This window comes from Rhamphochromis sp. 'chilingali' (genome assembly GCF_963969265.1).
Source record: "Rhamphochromis sp. 'chilingali' genome assembly, chromosome: 4".
In the NCBI taxonomy this organism is placed as follows: Eukaryota; Metazoa; Chordata; class Actinopteri; order Cichliformes; family Cichlidae; genus Rhamphochromis; species Rhamphochromis sp. 'chilingali'.
Window position 1 is genome coordinate 39771723 of NC_137948.1, and position 23848 is coordinate 39795570.

Consider the following 23848-nt stretch of genomic DNA (forward strand, 5'->3'; position numbering starts at 1 on the left):
TGTTGTGGCAGGTCAGTTTGATGCTCCTCACAGTTGAATGATCTGTGAAACTAGATGTGCAACTCAGACTTGCATCCTGTTTGTTTGTCTTCTTTTTAGTGAAATCAGTAATAATTGCGAACATCATCAGGTTGAGTCTGGTGGTTCTGATGCTGATTCCTTTGTTTTTGTTGAGTATACAGATAAGGTAATATATATGTATATATAAAATCATCAGTTCCATTACTTTTCTTTTCTCCCCAACTTTATCTTTAAAGCTGCTGATTCAGTTTCAATAAAAATTGATTTGTTATTGGAATTTATCCAGGAAGAAGAAACAGGCAAACTTACATACTGGAGCAGGTGGACCTGCTGATATGATCCAGGTAAGAAGTGCTACACAACAGACAGTTTTTGCAATATGAATTAGAGCCAGTAATAATTTTACCACAATGCAATATATGTTTAAAGAAGCTCTTTTAGTCTTATCATTATTTTAATGTCTCTCCATCAGTTAGATTCTCATTCTGTTTATGAGAACCTTTCAGCCTTAAAGGCCTTCGCAGCAAGCACAGACAGACAAGAAGGTGCAGGAAGATCTGGAGTGAAGTCCAACTAGCTGAGAGTCCTGCATGGAAGAAACAAAATGAACTGAAATCCACGTACCTCGTAAATATTATTTACTTGTTGAACCAGATTAAAAATGATTTAAAGAGAATTGTCATCCCTAAAGTAGTACAGGAGACTGAGGTGAGGCGGGAATGAAGTGGACACATTAAACTTAAGCTTTTTTCTTTTTCTTAAATTTAGCAACACATTTCAAAACAAATTTTGTATTAATTTTATTGCTACCGCATGATGATGTGATGCTTCACAGAGCTAATGAGATATTTGTAAGACGTTTTGCTTTCTACTTTATTTGCCCTTTAGATCAGTGAGCTTTTGTTTGCTGTTAAACTGTGAGAAACTGTGGGAAACAGTTTCAGCCTTCTGTTGTATACTTCTGATGTTTTTGTAAATACAAAATGTAAAGTCTTTTTTACATCAAACTCACACCATGTATCTCCCCTCCTTGTAAACAACAGCAACTTCTTCAACTGAAGTTGTAGCATCATTTCGGTTTTCTCTAAATGCAGGGTGAAGGTTTGTAGAAAGTTTTCTTTTTTTCAATTTAGCTTTAGATTGTTCTAACGTTTATTTTCAGATTGCATTCTCCTATATTAAAGACAAATACAGTTTACATGTATTTTTTTCTTCTGAATCCTTCTGTTTTGTCAACAGAAAGATTAATTTATCCAGAGACACTGTGTGCTATGTACATTTTTGAAACCAGCGAGGCTTTGTGCAGATGTAAATTATAAATTCATATACATTTGTTGCATAAAATAGTTGATGTCAATCAGAAGAGAGGTGATAACCTAATGCTGTAGCAGGTATAGTCATCCAGCTCTGTTTATCTGATCACTCTATTTGCATTAAATCACATATATTTGTATATTTCCTCCATAAGCACTTCTTGAATAAAATCTCTGATATATCTTTGATATATTAAACAGGGCTAAACATGTAAAATAAAAATGGTTCCAAAGAAATAATATTAAGATGAAGCTCCTGTCTCCTCACATCTCAACACTGTCACCAGTGCTGTTTTTTTTTTTCAGTTCTCAGCTATTTTTGTCATGGTCCTGAGTCTGACGACTTAGTGTTTTGTGTTTCTTTATATTTCTTGTTCTTGTTTATTCTGTCTTTTGTTTAGGTTTGCTATGTGTTAGGGTTTTGTTTCATGCCTGCCTGTGTCCCCTCTGTCTGTCCATGGTGTCACTGTGTCTGCTCGTGAATCTGTCTAAGTTCAGTGTCTTGTCTGGTTCTCTGTGCCTGCTAGTTTCCTGTTTTATTCTGAAGGTCTCTATCTCATGTGAGTGTGTTCAGTTTACGTTTCCCCTGTCTCGTCAGCTGTGATTTCTCCCAGGCGTGTCTCCCATCCCTTGATTACTGCTGTGTGTTCTTCTGCATGTTGCCGGTTCGTCTGCGTTAATCTCCCTGTTGGTGTCATTTTGCCACTTTGAAAATAAACATTCACTCATATCAGCTGTTCTTTGCCTGCGTTTTGGGTCCTTTAATAAGTCCACATGGCTCATTAGTGTTAATTCCTCCCTGAGGGTGTCCTTTCCTCTTCATTCATGTTTCATTTAGTTATGTAACTCCCTGTTTTGCTTTGAGAGTCGTTGTCCTTGTGCTTTGCTTTGTTTGTCTCATCTCTTGTGATTTAGTCCACCTGTGTCTTGTTCTCTCCAGCTCGTTTCACTTCCCCTAATTAGCCGTCTGTGTATACATTTTCACTGTCCCCCATATCTTATGTCAGAATGCCTGCGTATCTTCTCCAGGGCACCTTATGCTGAATGTGGGTTCAAGTTTTGGTTTTAGTAGTTAATAGTTTTCATTTTTTTCATGTATATATTTGTGCAATCAGCCAAATAAATGACTTGCTTTTAGTTCATTCCAGTCAGCCTTTGTGTATCTGCCTTTAGATCATCATACTTATCAGACTCAACCCATGACAGGATGAAATCATTAGATCTATTTTCATAGCATTGTCCATTTTAGAACTTTTAAAGGGCTTAAATCCCATGTACACTCTACCTAGTAGAAAAACACCGTCCCTAACAATAATCCCAAAACTATATGACACAGAACGTGCATTATAGCAAGACAGGGTGAAAAAACTTCCATCAGTTTGCCTGACAACTGACTGCTGGACCTCTAGAACCACCTGCTCTTTCATGCCTGTCACTTGCCACTTTATTGAAATTTACAAGATGACATCTTTCCAGCTGGACTGCTTTGACTTCACTGACAGAAACACTGCAGAAAACCTGGTACAGGAGCTATTAAGAGTGGCAAATGAGTGGCAAGACAGGACAAAGTGGTGTACTGTGTGAGTGATAATGCTGCAAACATCACCAAAGCCATAAAAAATTCTGAAGCGGACTCACCATCCATGTCTGGCACATACATTAAACCTGATGATTTAAAGATTCCCTGAAGGTAGGGAAAACAACCGTGGACAAGGTAAAGGCTATTGTGGAGTTTTTCCACAGAAGAACAGTAGCGATGCCTATGAGACTGTCCTGAGGTTTCCAGTTGTGTATAAAAGCTGCCACCTCTCTAAGCTCTGTTTTGTTCTTTGTGTGCCAAAGTCTGTTGTTATGTAAAATCCTTTCGAGAGTGCAGAATTATTAGGCAAATTAGTATTTTGTCCACATCATCCTCTTCATGCATGTTGTCTTACTCCAAGCTGTATAGGCTCGAAAGCCTACTACCAATTAAGCATATTAGGTGATGTGCATCTCTGTAATGAGAAGGGGTGTGGTCTAATGACATCAACACCCTATATCAGGTGTGCATAATTATTAGGCAACATCCTTTCCTTTGGCAAAATGGGTCAAAAGAAGGACTTGACAGGTTCAGAAAAGTCAAAAATAGTGAGATATCTTGCAGAGGGATGCAGCAGTCTCAAAATTGCAAAGCTTCTGAAGCGTGATCATCGAACAATCAAGCGTTTCATTCAAAATAGTCAACAGGGTTGCAAGAAGCGTGTGGAAAAACCAAGGCGCAAAATAACTGCCCATGAACTGAGAAAAGTCAAGCGTGCAGCTGCCAAGATGCCACTTGCCACCAGTTTGGCCATATTTCAGAGCTGCAACATCACTGGAGTGCCCAAAAGCACAAGGTGTGCAATACTCAGAGACATGGCCAAGGTAAGAAAGGCTGAAAGACGACCACCACTGAACAAGACACACAAGCTGAAACGTCAAGACTGGGCCAAGAAATATCTCAAGACTGGTTTTTCTAAGGTTTTATGGACTGATGAAATGAGAGTGAGTCGTGATGGGCCAGATGGATGGGCCCGTGGCTGGATTGGTAAAGGGCAGAGAGCTCCAGTCCGACTCAGACGCCAGCAAGGTGGAGGTGGAGTACTGGTTTGGGCTGGCATCATCAAAGATGAGCTTGTGGGGCCTTTTCGGGTTGAGGATGGAGTCAAGCTCAACTCCCAGTCCTACTGCCAGTTTCTGGAAGACACCTTCTTCAAGCAGTGGTACAGGAAGAAGTCTGCATCCTTCAAGAAAAACATGATTTTCATGCAGGACAATGCTCCATCACACGCGTCCAAGTACTCCACAGCGTGGCTGGCAAGAAAGGGTATAAAAGAAGAAAAACTAGTGACATGGCCACCTTGTTCACCTGATCTGAACCCCATTGAGAACCTGTGGTCCATCATCAAATGTGAGATTTACAAGGAGGGAAAACAGTACACCTCTCTGAACAGTGTCTGGGAGGCTGTGGTTGCTGCTGCACGCAATGTTGATGGTGAACAGATCAAAACACTGACAGAATCCATGGATGGCAGGCTTTTGAGTGTCCTTGCAAAGAAAGGTGGCTATATTGGTCGCTGGTTTGTTTTTGTTTTGTTTTTGAATGTCAGAAATGTATATTTGTGAATGTGGAGATGTTATATTGGTTTCACTGGTAAAAATAAATAATTGAAATGGGTATATATTTGTTTTTTGTTAAGTTGCCTAATAATTCTGCACAGTAATAGTCACCTGCACACACAGATATCCCCCTAAAATAGCTACAACTAAAAACAAACTAAAAACTACTTCCAAAAACATTCAGCTTTGATATTAATGAGTTTTTTGGGTTCATTGAGAACATGGTTGTTGTTCAATAATAAAATTATTCCTCAAAAATACAACTTGCCTAATAATTCTGCACTCCATGTAGTTTCACCTTCTTCTAATTCAGGAGAATAATGCAAACTAAAACTACATAATAGCTTCACAATCATTAATCAGGGGCATAACGTGGCATAAGATAATATAATAATATCACAGTCCCCCTTTGATCTCTTTTAAAAGTGATCACTTACACCCTAGAATCCAGGTTTGCGAGGTCCATTTCTTCTTCTTAGTCCTGAGGCCCTGTGTCCCCGTTTAATGAGTGGACCATATTGGACGACCTCTGTGATTGTGCAGTTCAGATGCAAGAAAAACTATGATTACAACAACAATAGTAGTTACAGATGACACTCCCATCGCTCTCCAGTTCTCCCACAGCTTTATCTTGGTGCTCCAGTTTCCCCAACCTCATTTTGGTGCCACCTTGTACCTTTCAAACGTACTCAGACTAGAACCTCTGTCCAAGGAGCTTTTAACCTTTACTTTATTGCTGCAGCTATCAGTGTCTTCCAGTCGAGTGATTCTCTGCTCTTCTTTCTTCGACCTCAGGGGTTAGACCACCCTTCAGTCGTTGCACAGATCAGGGGATTATTCTGCCCCGATTTTCAAACAACGATCTGTGTATTCTGGGGTCACAGCCGTGTCCCCCTTTTTATCAAGAGCCTCTCGAACCTCGTTGGTCTGGTGTTCCTGGTTTTTTGCCAACCCCTTCATGGTTATTGCTGTGTTTATGGGATCCATCCTTTTGAGGTGACTAACTAGAGCCCAAACTGCATGACCCTTGGCCCCAGTTGCTGTCTCGGCAGTCTCCACGTCTATCTCTGCTGCGAAGGATCCTCATATCTCCGTGACCTCGTCTGGTGTCAGTTCCTTTCTCTGTAAGGCAGAAAACCAAAACACCTCTCTGCCTAGCCTTAATAATCTAATGTTGTTATTCATTGTTCCTCGAGTGATTCAAAATTGGTTTAGAATATTCAGAATGTTCAGGACTCTCTGGCCCAGGGACTTATTCTAATCATAATCTATGTGTGTGTAAGCGTGTTTGCATTTAGCCCTCTGCACTCAAAGTCAATACCTGCAATATATCAGTCCGGACCATCACGCCAAACGAAGCTTATGACCTTCTAAAGACTGAGTGCCAACTCATTATGAGCACATTTTCAATGCGTATATGAAAATAAAAATAACCACTTATTTTAGTAAAAGAAATCAAAAACAAATTAACCATTTTTACTTCTAACCTTTGCCACCTTTTTACAAAAATCATGTGTTTCTTTCAGCCTTCCGTCCTACGATTTCCTCTCTAGTGCGATACTCAGCTTCTCATGAACACAGGCATTTTATCCTCTAAACGCTATTCAGTTTATTTCAATATATATTTAAGATATTATATATATATATAATAGATATTTAAGGTAGACACACGTAATTAGCGGCAGCTGTGTTGTTGATCGGGAGGAAGCAAACAGTTTGTGACCGCTGTGCTGCTGTTAAATCCTGGAAATAAAGAATCTGAAGGACAAGATGAGTAAGGCTGGAGTTATTGGACTGTATCAAGTTTAATAACTTCATGCACACCAGGCACATCGCGTCACCCCGCCAACGAACACCCCAGTGGCTTCAAGCCTAGGCTTAGCCTCTACAGGAGAGGTTTCAGCCATGAAAAGTGTGTCCATCACAAGCCCACCACCATGATCTCAGGTCTTGAGGCAACAATCATGAAAACTAATCTTAACTGAGAGTGTTGGATGTCCTCATTGTTGCAGAGCACATGGACAGCATACTCACCTGGTTCTGTGGGCCAGCAGCACATGTCACACCATCCATCACCCTTGTCATCACATTCAATCTTGATCTGAGAGAAACCTGAAGACAGAAACGTTCAATGATAAAAACACACAGTGGAATAAAATTGTAAGAAGTCATCAGTTGATGCAGTTTAAGGACACTTGTTCTTCTGTGCAGTCTCACCTGGAGCGCACGTTTCTAGTTCATGCCATCATGACCAAAGATTCTTCAATTAATAGTTTAAAGATGTCCGTGAATGCACTGCTAACTGCTCTTCACCCTTATAAAAATCAACATGCATTTAGAATAAGAAACACTTTTACAAAACCAAAAGCTTCACTGTACTTAGTGATTTATGTCTAAAAAACAGGTTCAGTTTGTAACTGAGAGAGCGGCTCAGTGGTGCTGAATTATATTTCCAATAGAGACACAATTTCATATGTTGTAGTAACAACACACTGCCACAAGATGGCAGCCTAGGCCTACGTTACCATGCTGTTCAAGTAAAAAAGAAAAAGTGACAGAGCCTTGAAAGAGTGACAGAGACACGTTTTATGAACTCATCTGTAATGTGTCACCTTTTCTGTAGAATGAAGAAGTGCTTCCCTTCTTTTAAAGTAAATACAGGCTTACAAAGATCCTCTAAACATGTTTCTGAAATAATCCTAAACACAATCATTAAATCAAAAATGCAAGAAACTATTTATTTAATCACTCTTCTTAACTTAATTCCTTAACTTATTACAAAAATAAACAAAGACTTTTCTGCTGTCTCACCTCTGTCAGTTTTCATGCTTTTGCAAGAACAAGTGGAGGTGCAGGTGGAACTTTGACTTCACTGTGGTTTGTATGTGCAGGCAGGAGTGTGACATCTCAGAACAGCAGAGGATTGTCGAGCACGGTGACTCCTGCTGCGACGCCCCCGTCTGACTGTCCTGAGCTCTTGGTCCTCAGCAGACGGCCCACACACTCATTCATCACCATGTCTTTACCCTGCCTGTAAGAAAACCAAGAAAAGGCTAACATTAGAAACAGCCACCAACCAATCCCTTTTACTCCACCACCCAAAAACCAGTGAGAAACACTAGCTAGTATTAACTTGGAATCAAAGTCCACTAATCCCCAGGCTCCCAGCATAACATACAGTCCAACACAAACTCCACAAACTGTCTTGCTTCAGCTGACTTTCCTTCACCTTCTCTCCAGACAATCTGTTGTGCTCTTTTCAGCACAAAGCCACATTCCTGCTCACTGATCCTCACCTCTTTTTAACCTAGTCTCAGCAACTTTGTCCCATAGCTCGCACATCCTTTCCACCTCCATCTTTCTTCCCAGCCAACTGATACATACCTTTTTCCTTCCTTAAAAGCCAGCCTAAGAACTACGATTTTATATACGCCCCATAAATGAAACTGCCATTTTCAAAAATCGTATCATCCAAATTCATGCAGCGTGGCTAAATTAAGAATGAATTGCAAACCCGAGCTTCCTTGCTAACATGATTAACAGCTAAATACTATCATAGTGGAGGTGTGAAATTACTGCTAAAATAGCTCATATGAACCCTGATACTGGACTATGTATTTATCAAAACAAATGATCTGATATTACAAAGAAAACTATTGATTGCTTTTTACAGTATTAGCCCAGAGTGATGTAAGGCAGGGTGGTTAGTCAGCCATAACCTGCTGACAACTTGTATCTGGTAGCTTTTTCACATCCTGATCAATGTTGTTGTCAAGTGTGTCTCATATACACTATTATCTCAGTCACAGTACAGCATGCATGAATCACAGTAGATACAAAGTAACGCAAAACAGCAGGCAGTCATGTATGTGTCGTCACTGTTTTGACTGGCTCATACATGGAATGCAAGCAAATGCTGCATGTGTGTGCAGATCCACACATGCACTGCTTAAACTTCCCTAGTTTAATAAATGGTGAGCAATAAACAGAAGTTTTCAACATTTTTAAAGATGCTTCTATCCCCCCGCTGTACCTCCTCCTTCTCGCTGAGACTTCAAGACAAACCGTTCTGCTGCTGACAAGGCCACTGATACTGTTTTGTCCCTCTCTGGACCCTGTAGACGCGCGCAACCACAGAGAAATAAATCAGAGGAATAAAATCCAAATGATATTGCTTACACTGAACAGCAACACCCAGGTGAGGATTATCTAATGGCAAATTTTCCAAACAATGAAAAAAACGTGCCCTTTTTCTCACCGTGTCTAGAGTGTTAAGGTCAGCCAATGTCGCTCGGATCTGCTGCACAGCTTGAGGCTGGTCTGGGAAGAATCTGTCCAGGACTCCAGGTCTGGGGAGCACTTGCTGAACCTTCTTGGTACCAGCCAGGTGAGCGCTGATATCTGGACACTTCACAGCTCGAGAGCGCTCCATGAGGAGACGAGCATCCCAGCTCTGCAATTGAAAACAGACAATGAATTCTCTGCTTGTCTTTTTATCATTAGATGTATTTCTGTATTAAAAAATTCCGTTTATTGGGCCACTTTGTGCTAGAACAATTTTTCCAGCATAAAAGAGCCTCTATCATTTCACTAACTTTTGGAATCTTATTTCACTGCTGCTAATGACGTTTCACAAACTGTCACAGGTTTTTTAGCTTCGTTCGTATAAACTTTCTCGTGGTTGAGATTCCTGAGAAAACAGCCAGCACACTGAGCAGCAGAGGGTGACAACAGTTGGTTTATAATACGCTGAGATTTGACAGACAGAGACAGAAGAATGAAGGAGAACAACACAGAGTCACGCTATCAAGGAGAACCTGGACGGTAGATTCAGCAATTTGGCTTGAAACTTGCAAACTGTTTTAACTTGTTATGTCCGATTAAGTTTTCCTTCCAGGATGCTCGCCAGTTTTCTTTCACTTGTTTCCTGTTCCTGCCAGCAGAATGCACACACAGCTGCAGTAACTACACACAATGTTGCAGAAAACATGGAGCAGCAACAAACATGTGCTGGTCTCTAATCACCCATTCAAACTGACACAGCGACAGGTCTGTGGTCACTTATATCAGCCAATCAGGGCTAGACTTGGTGTTGCTTAGCAGGGAAAGAAATAAACTCAATGATAATGACGCTCCAGTTTCTCATGAATACGAATCACTTTAAGCAAGTCTGCAGGTTTCATTTTAGTGTTTTTAACTAAACTCTTTGATGTAGTCATTCTGAGTGCAAATCAAAAGTTGGACCTGTTCAGAAGTGTAGTTGTCAGGCATGTAACCGTTCCTGAAATACACCACAGTTTGCCGTCCCTGAAGTGAAAGTGACACAAAAGACACATTAATCCATGTCGACACACAGCGACCTCCATCTCCTCTTCATCCAGTTTGGAGGCCTTCCTTGAAGTCTCTCGTGCTGCTGTCCACTGGGAATCCCCACATGTGCCTTTTCCCCATGTCTATGACATGTAACAAATATAAAAAAATAGCAAGAATTATAAAGTAAATGACAAGATTTTCCATTTACTCTAATTTAACAGTAGTCATCTTGCAGAAGACAGTCGTTTGGTTACTATAGTAAAAACTATTATGTCAAATTAACCAAAATGAAAAACAAAATCACCTAAACTTGCATTTTTCACTGCCTTCTGTAAAGTGTCAACAAATGCAGACATTTTGCTGTCTTCAGCAACAAAAACGCCATCATTTTTCCTTCTATTAGTCCCACATATGATCGTTGTAAACTTGGAGAAGCCTCTCTCACTCATTTATTTTGGACTTGCCCCAAATTGCATAACTATTGGTTCAGGAGACACTGTTTAATGTTTAGTGTTAACTTAAATCACTCATCATTTACAGTATTACAGAGTTCGGGGTTATGGGTTAGCACTGTCATGTTACCCGTAACTGTATTAACTATGGTAGTAACTTAACTAGCAGTATTGGTCAAATTACTTGAAAAAAGTAAACCAGTAACTATTACTGATTACTTCCCCCAAAAAGTAATCCCGTTTTGTTACTGATTACTTATTTTCAAAAGTAATTAATTACTTAGTTACTTTTTAAAAACATGATTTACAACCTGAATAGGTGATAAAACGATAGATCTTTCAGCCCAATTCTACTTTTTCTGCATAATCCATCATACAAAATGTAATCAAATGGAAAAGTCTGTTTTTAAAACTTGTTTTATTAGTTTTAATCTTTTAACTTTATGCATCAAGCAAAAATTTAATGATATGCAACATTCTGACTAGAAGAAATTTGTTTAACATTTAAACCTATTTTCTGCACATTCCAGCACATAAAATATTTTTTTGTGTTTGTGTTTACACTCAGTCTTTCAAATAAATGCAAGTGAAACACAGCAGAAAATAAATAAAATGAAAGACTCAGCGGTCCTGTTGCTCTATTTTCACCTGTGTAGCAGGCAGATGTTTGCTGGATTTCTTACCTGTAAACAGTGGGTCGTGTGTGATAAAAGCTTGTGCAGGAAGTAGCAGGTGTAGACTGGCCCACTGTATGAAGTGATAAGATGTGAAAGGACATATATAGGGTACCTTAAAAGTGTTTCCCTGAGCTTTTACTTGTGGCTTGAAATCTAAATAAATCGAAATAAATGTGAATTTAAAAAAGCGAAAAAAAGGAGGAGCCCGGAGCTTCGTCTTTCGCTCGGCCTACCCTGCAGTAGCAGACGAACCGTCAGAGACTCGAACTTGGTCGTTAAACTCTGGGGTCTGAATGCTGGCCTCTTAACGCTGCGCACCACACAGCCGGCCAGTTAATGCTATAAAAAAAAGGACATTTATCTTTTGTTCTTCAACAATTTTTTTTTCGTTTTTCTAAATCTATTTAGCTTCTTGTGCAGTATTGTTCCACACAAATGACACAAGGAAACCTAGCTATTTTTTATTGGCTTTCACAAAATGGGACTGCCAATGTTGTAGGTGTTACTGCCAAAGTCTTGTTGTGCCAAAAAGTGATTGTCTGCCAAAAACTGATTTCCGGTATTTGCCAAAAACTGATTGCTCGTATTTAAACTGCTATAAGTAACTTGTTGGCCTATAATATGTGAAACATATGTCAAATGCATCCCTCATGGATGACACAAAGTCATATTGAGCCACAAACAACATTCGTGTAACAAGGTAGAAGCCGCAATCAGTTTTTGGCAGCGACTTTTATAGAACCTTTATTTATGCAGTTAAAAAAAATCTCATTAACATTAAAAATGTCTTTTGTAAGAGTAAGACAGCAGAAATGGCAGCAAATATTACAATAGTTCTGTAAAAATATTGTAAATGGGGGAAAAGGACCGGATTGGTTATAATGTGAGTACAATAACACAGAGTTATAAAGATACTTGAAAAAACAGATAATCTTTTAATTCTATATATAACCCCTTTGTAAACGCTGTTCACCGAAGTCTATTTACCAACATACGTAAAGATATTACACATAAAAAATACACGGAAACATTGGAAATCACTTTTTGGCAGGCAATCACTTTTTGGCACAACACCGGAAACCTGCTGGCGGCGCCACTATGTTCTCAGCACACTCTTCAGCTTCAGCTTTGTTGCCTCTTTTCGGCACACCTACCTAGTCCCACTCATCCACTTTATCTGCTCATGGCAGATTTCCCCACACTGACCACTCCTTGGATTAAGGTAAATTCAAGCAGGTCATTACAAAAAAAGACACACAGCTTATCATCGTATCCTTGTGCAACACCTAAAAGCACTCTGTTCATTTGTTTGCTAGATTAGCCGCTAGCATACACACACTGTGTTAGCGGCTTGTTGCTGCACACCTGTTACTGTGTATTTTTCAATGGTTATGCACTCCTTGGATTTTTAGACAGTAATGAGATCATGTGCACACTCCACAGAGGTCCAGAGTCCAAATGTGACCTCTAGCACCAAACGCTTGCTGCAGTTGTTGGTGTCAGAGGTGACACACAAGGTATCGGTTTTCATTGAGATTACTTTTTCATATAGGACCGTGTATGTTTGGATAGCTTTTTGCCCTTGAAAACTGCCGTTTAATATTAGACATTGTTGTCTAATGTTATAAATGGATTGATCTGAAACGTGTAAGTGTGACAAATATGGAATAAGATAGGAAATCAGAAAGGAGGCAAATACTTTTTCACAGCGCTATAGTCTGTAAATGGCCTTCTTTTGGCTATAGTAGATCTTTTACTTGTTCTTTTTTTAATTGTTTGTTAAAATTGTTTTTTCGATCATATTGAGTATAGACGAATGCAACTGTGAGCTTTAGCGATTAGCCCGTTTCAACAGGACCATGATCCTGATGTGTGAGACAGCAGGGTGCTGCCATTGGTGTTGTAATGTGTGATTTAGTTCCTCCTAACATTTCAGTTTGCTTCCAGTATCTATCCTCTGTGATTACTGGCTCTACAGACAGATTTAATAGAAGTGTGTGAGCTATTGGCTCAGTATAAAGGGTCAGTAGTGTTTTCATGTCACCTATCCATCCTCCATTTAGTCACCCAAAGCATGAAGTAAATACTCCTCACTTTTATTCATCTTCTCTTAAATTCAGACAAATTCCCAGTTGTTAACGTTGAGCTGTGTGTGTGTGTCAGTTGCAGCCACCAAGTTGAACACCAACACCAAATCCAACCTGGGTCAGTGTGTGTCAGCAAGTACGACCTGCTGGTCTGGTTTGAGATCAGCGAGCTGGAGCCCACTGGAGAGTGACTATCCACCTGGAGTGTTATATTCACGCACAAGCTTTAAAGGAACCATAAAAATTATCTCCAGGAAGAACATTATAAGTTGGGATGTTGTGTCACCTCCTCCCTCCATGCACAGGTACATCCCAGCCATCGTGGATCACAGTGGAGGCCTGCCCTGTCATGGTACCTACCTGCTGCACCAGGTACAGGATTGGTGCACATGTTGTTTCCTTATTACTCACACAGTGGTAACTGCTTCCTTTGTACACAGTTGAATATCTTATTTTAAAGCGTAATGTTTCTCTAGCTGTGCTCACTGTGATCCTGAGCTCCTGTTATGTTTGCTGCAGGGGATCCAGCGGAGGATGACAGTGACCCTCATCCACGAGAAGGGCAGCGAGCTCCATTGGAAAGATGTTCATGAGCTCGTTGTAGGTGAGCAGCCTGCCTTTAGGGTCTAGTCGTACTATACCTCTGTGTAGAAAACAAAAACCCAAAGCACAGAAACAATGTTTTATAGTGTTTGTGTGCTTTTGATAGAGGAAGACAGGACAGAACATCATTAAAGCGACTTGACTTTGTGAGATCACACTGAAAACGCAACACTCGGTTCACTCTGAGATTTTTTCAGTCTGGAAAGATGAATCTGTCGGGCTTTAGGCTGCTTCTCACTTTAAGCAGTTCATGCTGTAGCTGATGGACCAAAAATGACATTTGATATTTTAGACATTCAGCTGCTGACTCTGAAGCCAACAGGCTCTTGAGTGTGGATGATTGTGTTGGTACTGGATGCTGTGATCAAACAGCTGTTCTGATCTGTCTTCATTCATGCCTGTTGTTATTAAGCCTCCTAAGCTCCAAACCAGTAAAAGCAATCTTTGGAGGCAGCACCCTTTTTAGTACTTTGCTGTATTTGTTTGTGATTGTGTGACACTGAACCACAGTGCTATGTATATCCTCTGTAACACTCAGACGTCTCCAGATCAGCATTTTCCCCCTAAGCTGTTTCTCACTATAGAGTCTTTCCTCTGTAGAAATGAGGCCAATGAGGCACCAGCAGAGCGTGTCTGGCTCTCAGTCTGTGGTTGATAGTGCCCCCTGCTGTTAATAACAGGAACAGTGTAACTAGGGCTGGGTATCGTCACTGATTTCTAGAATCGATTCAGATTCACAAGGTCCCGAATCAATTCGATCCACGTTTTGATTCAATTAGATTCGATTTAAATCGGGGAAATTTTGCCTCAGACAGTCAGAAATATTATAATTCAGATCAGTACATTTACATATTTTTTGTATCTATAAAAAGGAAGCTGACACTCGCAAGACTTTGTCAAAGGTGTGAGCATCACAGCAGATGCCTTTGTGTCGAAGTAGCTGAAGATAAAACACAGAAGGTGATTTTCCTGGCCTGGGATTTTATAAAAATATTCTGCAGTACATCAAAAACGAAAGAAAACCATTAATCAACACATGAACATTACCTCTGAAGTTACAACGGTTTTATTACAGACACAGCATTTTGCATAATTTTAAAAAGTTTACATTTGTTCAGAAGCCTATTGAACAGCAGAAATTAGGTTTTCTTTTCGGAAGTAAGTAAAAGGAAAAAAAACATCAGCCGACAGCCTGTAAACAACGGTAGACTTGTGCGTAACAAGCAAGCGAATAATGTAGAAAACAGATTTTTGGACTGGAAACTGTTCTTGAAGTGTACTGTGTGTGTGTGTGAGAGAGAGAGAGAGAGAGAGAGAGAGAGAGCTGTGCATGAAGTGTGGTGGAAGCAAAACAGCAAAAGTCAGAGTGAATTCATGACGATGTTTTTGTGAAGCTTAGTTTGGATCTTCTTTTGCTGCTGGTTCAAGGTTCAAGGTTCTTTATTTGTCACATGCATAGTTATACAAGTATAACACACAGTGAAATGTAGCCTGACACGCTCCTCGACATGTGCAAAAATTGGGGGGTGTAGAGGAAGAACATTATATATATATACATATATATATATACACATATATATATATACACATATAGTATATACACTGGGTGAATGTGCAGTAGTAGCAGCAAGCAGGTGAATTCTGTACATTAATATGAATAGACATCTGACTATTTTACAGGATAGACAATATAAACATATTTAAAATTAAAGGAATTTGAAATGTACATTGTGCCTTGGTTTAGTGTCTGGAAGAGTCCTGTCTCAGTCAATTATAGATGATGTGAGAGGGCGGGTGTGTGTGTTTAGGGCACGGATGGCTTGGGGATAGAAGCTCCTCTTGAGTCTCTCTGTCCTTGCCCGGAAGATGCGGAACCTTCTACCAGATTGCAGAAGTTGGAACAGTTTGTTGCCAGGATGGGATGGGTCCTTCAGTATCTGCGCTGCTCTAGTCCGGCATCTCCTGGTGTAGGTGTCCTGAAGCGGGGGGAGAGCAATCCTGCAGCAGCGTTCTGCTGTACGGATCACTCTCTGGAGAGCTTTTTGGTCCTTCACACAGCTGTTCCCAAACCACGATGTCATGTTCTGTGTGAGGATGCTCTCCACAGCGCCTGTATAGAAAATCCTGAGGATCTTTGGAGAGACCCTGAACTTCCTCAGTTGTCGTAGGTGATACAGGCGCTGCCTAGCCTTTTTGGTCTGGACCTGAATGTGGGCAGCCCATGTCAGGTCTGAGGAGATGTGGACACCAAGATACTTGAAGGACTGCACCCTCTCCACTGGAGCTCCATTGATGATGATGGGCTTGTAGTCTCTGTGCTGACCCCTTCTGAAGTCCACCACCAGCTCCTTGGTCTTGCTGACGTTCAGCTGGAGGTGGTTCGGTCAATATTGTTTGGAGAGAGATCAAACTAACAGCTTTAGAATCAGCGCAAAAAGGGTGTAAACACAAAGCGCGGAGCCGCCGAAACATCGGAATCAGGAGCTGTCGCCTTTCAGCCCCGACCATGTCCGTGCCGTCAGGTGAGAAAGGCGACATCTCACTGATTCTGATCCGCGGGTCCGCGCTGTGTGTTTACGTCTTTGTGTAGAATCCGTGTACCTGCTCTCATTTACTGTTTTAGCTGTTTGGTGGTTCTTGAAATTTTGTGAGGTTTAACCTGAGATTCTGGCGTTTTGGGCAAAATAAATTAATATTAAAAAATCAATTCAGGATTTTAATGAATCGATATCACGTTATCCAAGCCAGAATCAATTTTTATCGATAAATCGACAAATCGTGAGCTCAGACCATTTTATTTCTTTCTGCATAAAATACAAATCTGCATCATTTTTTAAAAAAGTGCTTTAAGCTGAACTAATTGTCCCTTTTTTCTAGAACCTGGTGAATCACCCTCTCTTCACTGTGCAGAGACTGAGGTTGTCAGCTGTACAGAGCTCAATGATATTTTACAGAAAAAAATCCCCCGAGGTCCACCGAGTCAAGAGCTATCAACACTGGTTCTGTGGACAAAGTCCTGGGAAAGATATACAGTAAATCCCAAAACACGCTGTGCCAAAAAGAATTGGTCCACCCCAAGGATCGGGTCCCCCGACACAAACAGATTAACATAGTGTACGCTGTTAAGTGCCAGGAGGATTGCAAGGATTTATACATCGGGGAAACCAAACAACCTCTGGCGAACACGGAAGAGCTACCTCGTCAGGCCAGGACTCTGCAGTCTATTTACACCTACAGGCCAGTGGACACTTTTTCAATGATGAGGATGTAACATCCTGGACAGGGAGGAACACTGGTTTGAGCGCGGAGTCAAGGAGGACATTTACATGAAAAGGAAAAGACCATCTCTGAATCGAGGAGGGGGCCTAAGGGTTCATCTGTCAGCATCTTACAATGCTGTGATTGTAGCCATTCCCCAAATCTCTGTGAATGGTATTCATGGCCATTGATCAGTGGGTTTTGGTCAGTGGTTGTTGATGAATGGTCATGAGAGTTTGCATAATTAAGATTAAAGAACTGACCTCCCAGCCCATTGTTCCTTGAGTGGGCTGGTTTCAGTCATTATGCAAATGTACTGTTTATAAGGTTGGGGAAACCTGCAGTCAGCTGAGACTGAAGAAGTCACTTGGATGAGTGACGAAACATTTCTCCCACAAAACGCTACGTCCAGATGAACAGAATCAACTTTTAGAGGTCTCATTTCAGTTGTCTCAATGCACTTTATACTGTAAATTAAAAAGCCTACAATAAACATTCATCCTTTACAGTGGCAGCAGTGGGCTATTGTCTCTGAAAACAGGGTTAACTGGGCGCGCCCCTTATTCCACTAAAAACTGTAGCACATCTTAATTTCATAGCCTCGTCTGCATTCGATTAAAAATCACTTCAAGCTGAGTGGCCTGCAGCTTTATCTGGCTGGGTGCACATGGGCATTATGGATAAATCCCTGGTTTTTAACAGGAGGTTAAAATGTCACTGGCTCTGCTTTCAGTATTCTGAGATCAGTTACAATCTGCTTTTTGCATGGAAACAGGACTAGCATTAGCAATAAACATGGTTCTTGTCATCGTGATAGATAAGTTACAATGTTGATTCTTAGGACTCTTTAGCACATGAATAAGGAAAGCCTTGACAGCAGACAGTGGGACTCCTGCCATATTCTGTTTAACCACACAGGCAAGTTGAACAGTTACAGGTGCAGCCAGTATTTTATTTTTAATATATTTAAATTATCTTTGTAAATCAAGTTGCAGGCCTGGTTTTCTGAACTCATTAATGATTATTTTGAGATATTTGGCCCTCACAGGACAGACACCATACAAACATATGCTTTTAAAGATGATGATGATGGATTAGTGTAGATTCAAAAGAGCAACGTATTTAAAATCAGCTCTGGTTTAATTATCTGTAGCAACACTATGAGTCCATACAACACTGAAGGGGAAACGTTTTGGCAAAATAAATACTTGCACATGTGTACATTTAGGTAGTAATACAGTTCTATCTGTGCTGAGGTATTTTGAAGGTGATCTGTTATTATAAATTCTAGTGCCATCCAATAATTAGCCATAGTGCATGAATGTAGATTGTGCCTGACTTTTTAACTGCACTCCTTTCTGAGTGTATCCAGTATGTAAATATAAATGATTACCTGGCACAATGGTCTGCTGTAAGGTGGAGTTATGACGTCCCAGCTTGTTCTGGGCTTCACAGTAATAATGCCCACTGTGTTCAGGTCTGAACTTGGTGACGGTGAAGTTCTGTCCAAATGCTTTCGGTAAATTTCCATCCTCCTTGTACAAGGTGTAGTTAGCTGCTGGGTTAGCATCACTGCTACAGGTCAGAGTGACTGAACTGCCCTCCACTATCTCAGCAGAGGGGCTCACTGACACAGTGGGAAGCCTTGGACCATCTAGGAAACATGTAAAAAAGTCAAATCAAAATCACTCCTATAACCCTAAAAAGTATTACTTTGAAAGTTTTGGACAAAAAACTTTTGTATCGATGGATAGATACTGTTAACTCTCATAGATACTCTTAACTCATTACTCTTAAAGAACTTCATTTGTGTTCTTTATATTAAGATGCCTCACTCACATTTCGCATCTCTCCAGCTGACACTGGAGACTGAGCTGAGTGCGTTTGGTTTCAGATTAGTTCTTTAGTTTCCCTCAGTTTAGGTTTGTTTGCTCCCTGCTCTGCTCTTCCTGTGTTTTTGCCTCTTTATCACTTGTTTGTTTCTTTGTTTCACTCGCACCCCAGCCAGTACCTGCATTTTGGATCCTTTTCTCGATACACAACACGACTGCTGCCCCAGCCATGACACTTTTTGGGATTTCCTTACCTGGATGATTGAGAAGTCTGATCAATACGTCAACAGAGAAATGAAGTCTAAATAGTGAATATGTCTGTTGTAATGTCAAGATTTTTTTTTGTATGTAGACATGATGGAACATGTCTGCACACACAAAAAACTGTGTCACCAATCTATTATCATCTTGACATGATTGTGAATGAGAAGAATCGTGTGTAATGGCTAAACCCAGAATTATGATTTATATGTGATTTTACCTTTAGTTAATTATGCTCAATACTGATCAGAAAAATAAGCAGTTACATATGGGTAGTCAGAGAGGATAACTCAGGGCTAAGTGAAAGCCCGTGTAGAAATATGAATCTGTGTGTGTGTGTGTGTGTGTGTGTGTGTGTGTGTGTGTGTGTGTGTGTGTGTGTGTGTGTGTGTGTGTGTGTGTGTGTGTGTGTGTGTGTGTGTGTAAGAAAAGGAATGAGAGCAGACACAGGGTACTTTGATCTCTGAACGTCTGACTTTAAAACTATATCCATCCATTCTCTTCCAACATATCCCTTTTGTCATAGGATGAGAGGCGGGGTTTGACACTATATGATTTAGCAAAAAGCAAAAAGAAAGTACTGAGTAAACTGTGATTGAGAAACACAGAACTTTAATAGGAAAGTGTATTTGGATTAAAAGGGATTATGCTAAAGTGAGTGTGCTAATGAATCTGAATTTAATGAAATGTGAAGTGAAACCCTTTCATATGTGACTGAATGTTAAAATGTAATGGAATTATTAGTGTTAAAAGAAATAGAGAGATGGTGATATAGTGGTTAGACTGGTTTTAACATGGAACACTGAGATAAAACACAGGCTCATCTCCAACCTCAAGCTAATCGTTATTATTATTGTTGTTGTTGTTGATTCTGCTTTTGCTTTTCTCCTCCAAAACTGCTTTAAAATAATCTCCTGCAATTAAAGTCGAAATTGTGGACATTCACTTTTTTAACCCACTGTTAAACAGTAAAAGGATAACTTAACTCTGAGTATTCAGTTAGTTTAGTGCAAATAGCACCTACAGGTTACTCCCGTCTTTTAAATTAACAGTCCCTTGGGGTTAACTGTCCAGACCTCTAAAAACTAGCCCTGATTAAAAAGCATGACATAGAGGGGAGCTGCCACGACAGGTGAATATCGAATTAACAGAGATATGAGTGGTTAAACATATGCACAGGACATGACAGAGCCTCACAAGGTGAGACAGGCAAGAAATCATGAACCAGAAATATAAATAAACTCAGAGTCAGAAAAGGAACTAAACTCAAAGACCCATAAACGCTGTAACCAGAAGTGACACCTAGAAGGATGGCTTTCTAAGAAGAGGCGATGTTGCAAGAGATTCTGATTACTCTCAAGCAAGCAGTGCCATTGATGTTCAAATAATTTGATTATTAAAAATTATCAATACAAATTAATTGCTTCAATGCTTATCTGTAATCTTCTTAATGTGTTAAAAGAAGTCAACGCGAGACCGGAAATGTAGGCTTCAGGATCATATATTAAAGCTGATGGAACAATAACATTGTTGGAAAACCATGCCATGGTCCCTGGGCTTTGAGAGGATTAATTTCTAGTTCTCTATTTGTCATTGTCCGTATGTCCTCGCCGATCCGACCTGCTATTTCTACCAGTCAACACCGGATTGTTGTATGACAAACACTGGTGAAACCCTGTTTCACAAGTTAAAGACCGTTTTGTTCTTTGGAAGATGTTCTCCTTTCTGTCCAGGAAACCTGTGAAGCAGTTTTGAAGACAGCACAGACACCTCTTTGTAAATATTTGGGGGTAAAGTTGCAGAGAGAGTTTAATAATAATGATAATGGATTGCATTTATATAGTGCTTTTTGGAGACCCTCAAAGCACTTTACAATTCCACTATTCATTCACTCTCACATTCACACACTGGTGGAGGCAGCTACAGTTGTAGCCACAGCTGCCCTTTGGCAGACTGACAGAAGCCAGGCTGCCATATCGCGCCATCGGCCCCTCTGGCCATCACCAGTAGGCGGTAGGTGAAGTGTCTTGTCCAAGGACACAACGACCGAGACTGTCCGAGCCGGTGTGGGCGTTAGAGTGGGATTAACACAAATGTGGATGTCACATTATGAAACTGTTTTTATTGCACCTTGTAAATAATCTCACTGTCTTTGATTTGATTAAGAAGTCCTGCAGTTGAGTCCTGCTTTTCCTGACAGCATTTATGGACTTTTGTTTATCAGTGTCTTTTCTTTAGTCTCTCTTATTTTAAATGCTAGTTATTTGCTTAGTCATTAGGTTTGTGTTTGTGTCTCTGTGTTTGTCATTTCCTGTTTTATTTCAATGGTCTCTTGTCTCTGTTGCTTTGTATTTTGTGCCACTTCCTTCCCTCATTACCAGGTGTTTGTTTATTATCCGAGTCGCTGCTTGACATTTGTCACATCCACTCTCAATGCTGTGTGCTCCTTTGTTCTGTTTCCCTAGATTGCTAGCCTTCCTGTCATGTTTGGGTCAAATCTGAATGATTTACAACTTAAAACACTCATAAATATTGTGTTTTACATGTGATTGCCTCAAGGTATTATGATATCCTGGGCTCCGATGCTTTGGAACAACCTTCCTCTTCATATTAGACCAGCGTCTTCAGTGCAGGTCTTTAAGTCCAGATTGGCTTTTACCTCGGCGGGAAACTGACATCCTTCCTTATTATTTTATACTCTGTTTTGCTTTTCTTTGTTTCTGTATTGTTCAGCACTTTGGTCTGCCTGGCGCATTTTTTAAAGTGCTATATCAATAAACGATGATGATGATGATGATGATATCCTGGACACTATGCACTTGAACATATAAACGTGATGATCACCGCTTTCATTGAATTTTGTATGTTTTAATCAACCTTGTTACATCTGTGGTGTTCCCGGTCAAAAGGACCACCATAGAAAATGAATGGGAATCCACTGATGAATGGATAATAAAGTGAGCACTGGGAATGAAAACACCAGAGGCCACAAGAGCACACTCAAACCTCATGATACTGACTCAAGACCACAAAGAAAATTCAATTTGTTTTATCTATTAAATCCATTACTTTTATCTTAAAATTCACTTTCACTTAAAGTAGTCATACAGATGGCAGTAGTGGTTTTCGGTACATTTTCAATCAAAATTTAAATTACAAGTTAATAATAATAATAAGAATTTTCCAAGACCTACGACCTAAAATTTGGAAGTGAACTCTTTTAGCCAGTTATTGGAGATTATGTATCGGAATTTCAGGAGCAGGACCACGCCTCCAACAGTGACTCCCACCTGTTCCTAAAGTTGAAAGAATATTTGTCCAGAAGGTGATTGTGTGGCGCCAGCAAGCGGGTACGACATGGGCATTGTAAAACTGCCACAGCATCTGCAAAAATGCAGCGAGTGAAATGGTGATTATGTAGAAAAATAAATAATTCTTCAACCTTTAAAATGATGTAAATATTTCTAAAACGATAGGTGACCTTACTTTTGAGATTGCCCTCGTAGGAAAAAACCCCAAACCTTAAATACCCTGAATTTGTTTAGTTACTTAAAGTAGTCCTGAGTTTCTCTTTGGAGAGAAAAAAAAAGCTGTGTCCATGTTCTTCCAGTGTTCTTTGTTTCTTGCACATGTTGCTCCTTCTATCATCTCCACTTATTTATTTTTTTATTCTCTTTTCTCTGGTTTCCTGTTAATCTTTCTCCTCATTTGTTCTCTCCTTCAGTGGTGGAATCTCTGCTGACCTGCAAGACAAGAGGAAAAAGTTCCAGAACAAGAGAAAGAACCAGATCACAGACTCTTCTCAGCTCAAGACCTTCCCCTGCAAGAAGTTCAAACAGGTCAGATTTACTAAACACAACCTAAATACACCATTTTTTTTTACATTAAAAACTCTTAAATAGTGCTTTTACCTGCATCCCACTCAACTGAAGGTGAAGATGGTGACTAGCTGGTGAACATAGCATAACATTTTGGTAATGACTTGGTGGAGACCAAAATGATGCTGTTCTTGTGGCTGCTGGGCATTTAAAGCTAAGAGGCCATCTGTGCAAAAGGCTGCCCACCCCAGGCATGGTTCTGCTCAGAGGGGTTTTCTCTGTATTGCTGTAGGATCTTTACCTTGCCATGTAAAACGTCATGAGGTGACTGTTGTTTAAAAGAAACAAAAAACATAAATAAATTATTTTCTCACAAACTAGGAGTACGTGAAAAGGGTTTCTGCCTGCTTAACATTTAGAACTATGTTTGTGCACAGCACAGTAAAGTGAGAGGAAGAGCAGAAAGCATCGTTACTGTTGCAGCAGCTGACGGAGTTGCTGCAGGTGAGGATCGCTTCAGCACGTCGGGTTCTTTATCATACTGTTGGCACACACAAGTCCCTCTGAATTAAAGGCAGGCAATTACCTAAATACTAATTAGTCCCGTAAAGTCTCGATGTCCTGGGCGGAAAATGAAACGGCAGACTCGTGCTGACGAATTAGTCTTCTCCATAGGTTGCTTTGGCAGGTCGCCACACACTGCTGGTTTCCTGCCAGAGAGAAGCTGAGCGCTGCCTCGGCAGCCACAGCCAAAACATACTGCTGGCTGTTCAGACGTTACTACATCAGAATCAAACAGCTTTCATGAGTATTTCTTTATTTTTGTCTTTCAGGGAAAAAACCGTTTTTGATCATCCGAGGCTTCACATCGCTGCGTGGTTGAAGACACGCTGGAGACAGCAGGCACAGATAACTGTCACTGGAAAAGGTCTGCAGCAGCAACAGCACAACATCTGTTCTAATGTCAGATTATCAGAAGTTAAATGCTGCTTCACTGATTATACACAAGATTTGTGGCACAAACACGAGGGCAGGACAGTAAGGAGGATTGATTTTTATTATTAGCTGCTTCTTG

General features: G+C 40.3%; 1 protein-coding gene across 3 annotated transcripts; it reads left to right on the top strand.

Annotated features, from left to right (window-relative positions):
• Positions 1-12028: 12028 nt before the first annotated feature.
• LOC308395233 (uncharacterized protein) lies at positions 12029-23838 on the top strand (the record flags this gene model as incomplete). Of its 3 annotated transcripts, XM_080879995.1 has the most annotated exons (6): positions 12066-12136; positions 12358-12431; positions 13078-13373; positions 13521-13605; positions 22680-22794; positions 23607-23838. In XM_080879995.1, exons 3-6 carry the CDS (start codon positions 13299-13301, stop codon positions 23836-23838), a joined length of 507 nt encoding a protein of 168 aa, XP_080736121.1. In that variant the 5' UTR covers positions 12066-12136; positions 12358-12431; positions 13078-13298. The 3 variants fall into 3 exon arrangements, with proteins under 3 accessions (XP_080736120.1, XP_080736122.1, XP_080736121.1); XM_080879994.1 differs by lacking the exon at positions 12358-12431 and having other exon boundaries at positions 12029-12136; XM_080879996.1 differs by lacking the exons at positions 12358-12431; positions 22680-22794; positions 23607-23838 and adding an exon at positions 16482-19345 and having other exon boundaries at positions 12029-12136.
• Positions 23839-23848: the final 10 nt, after the last annotated feature.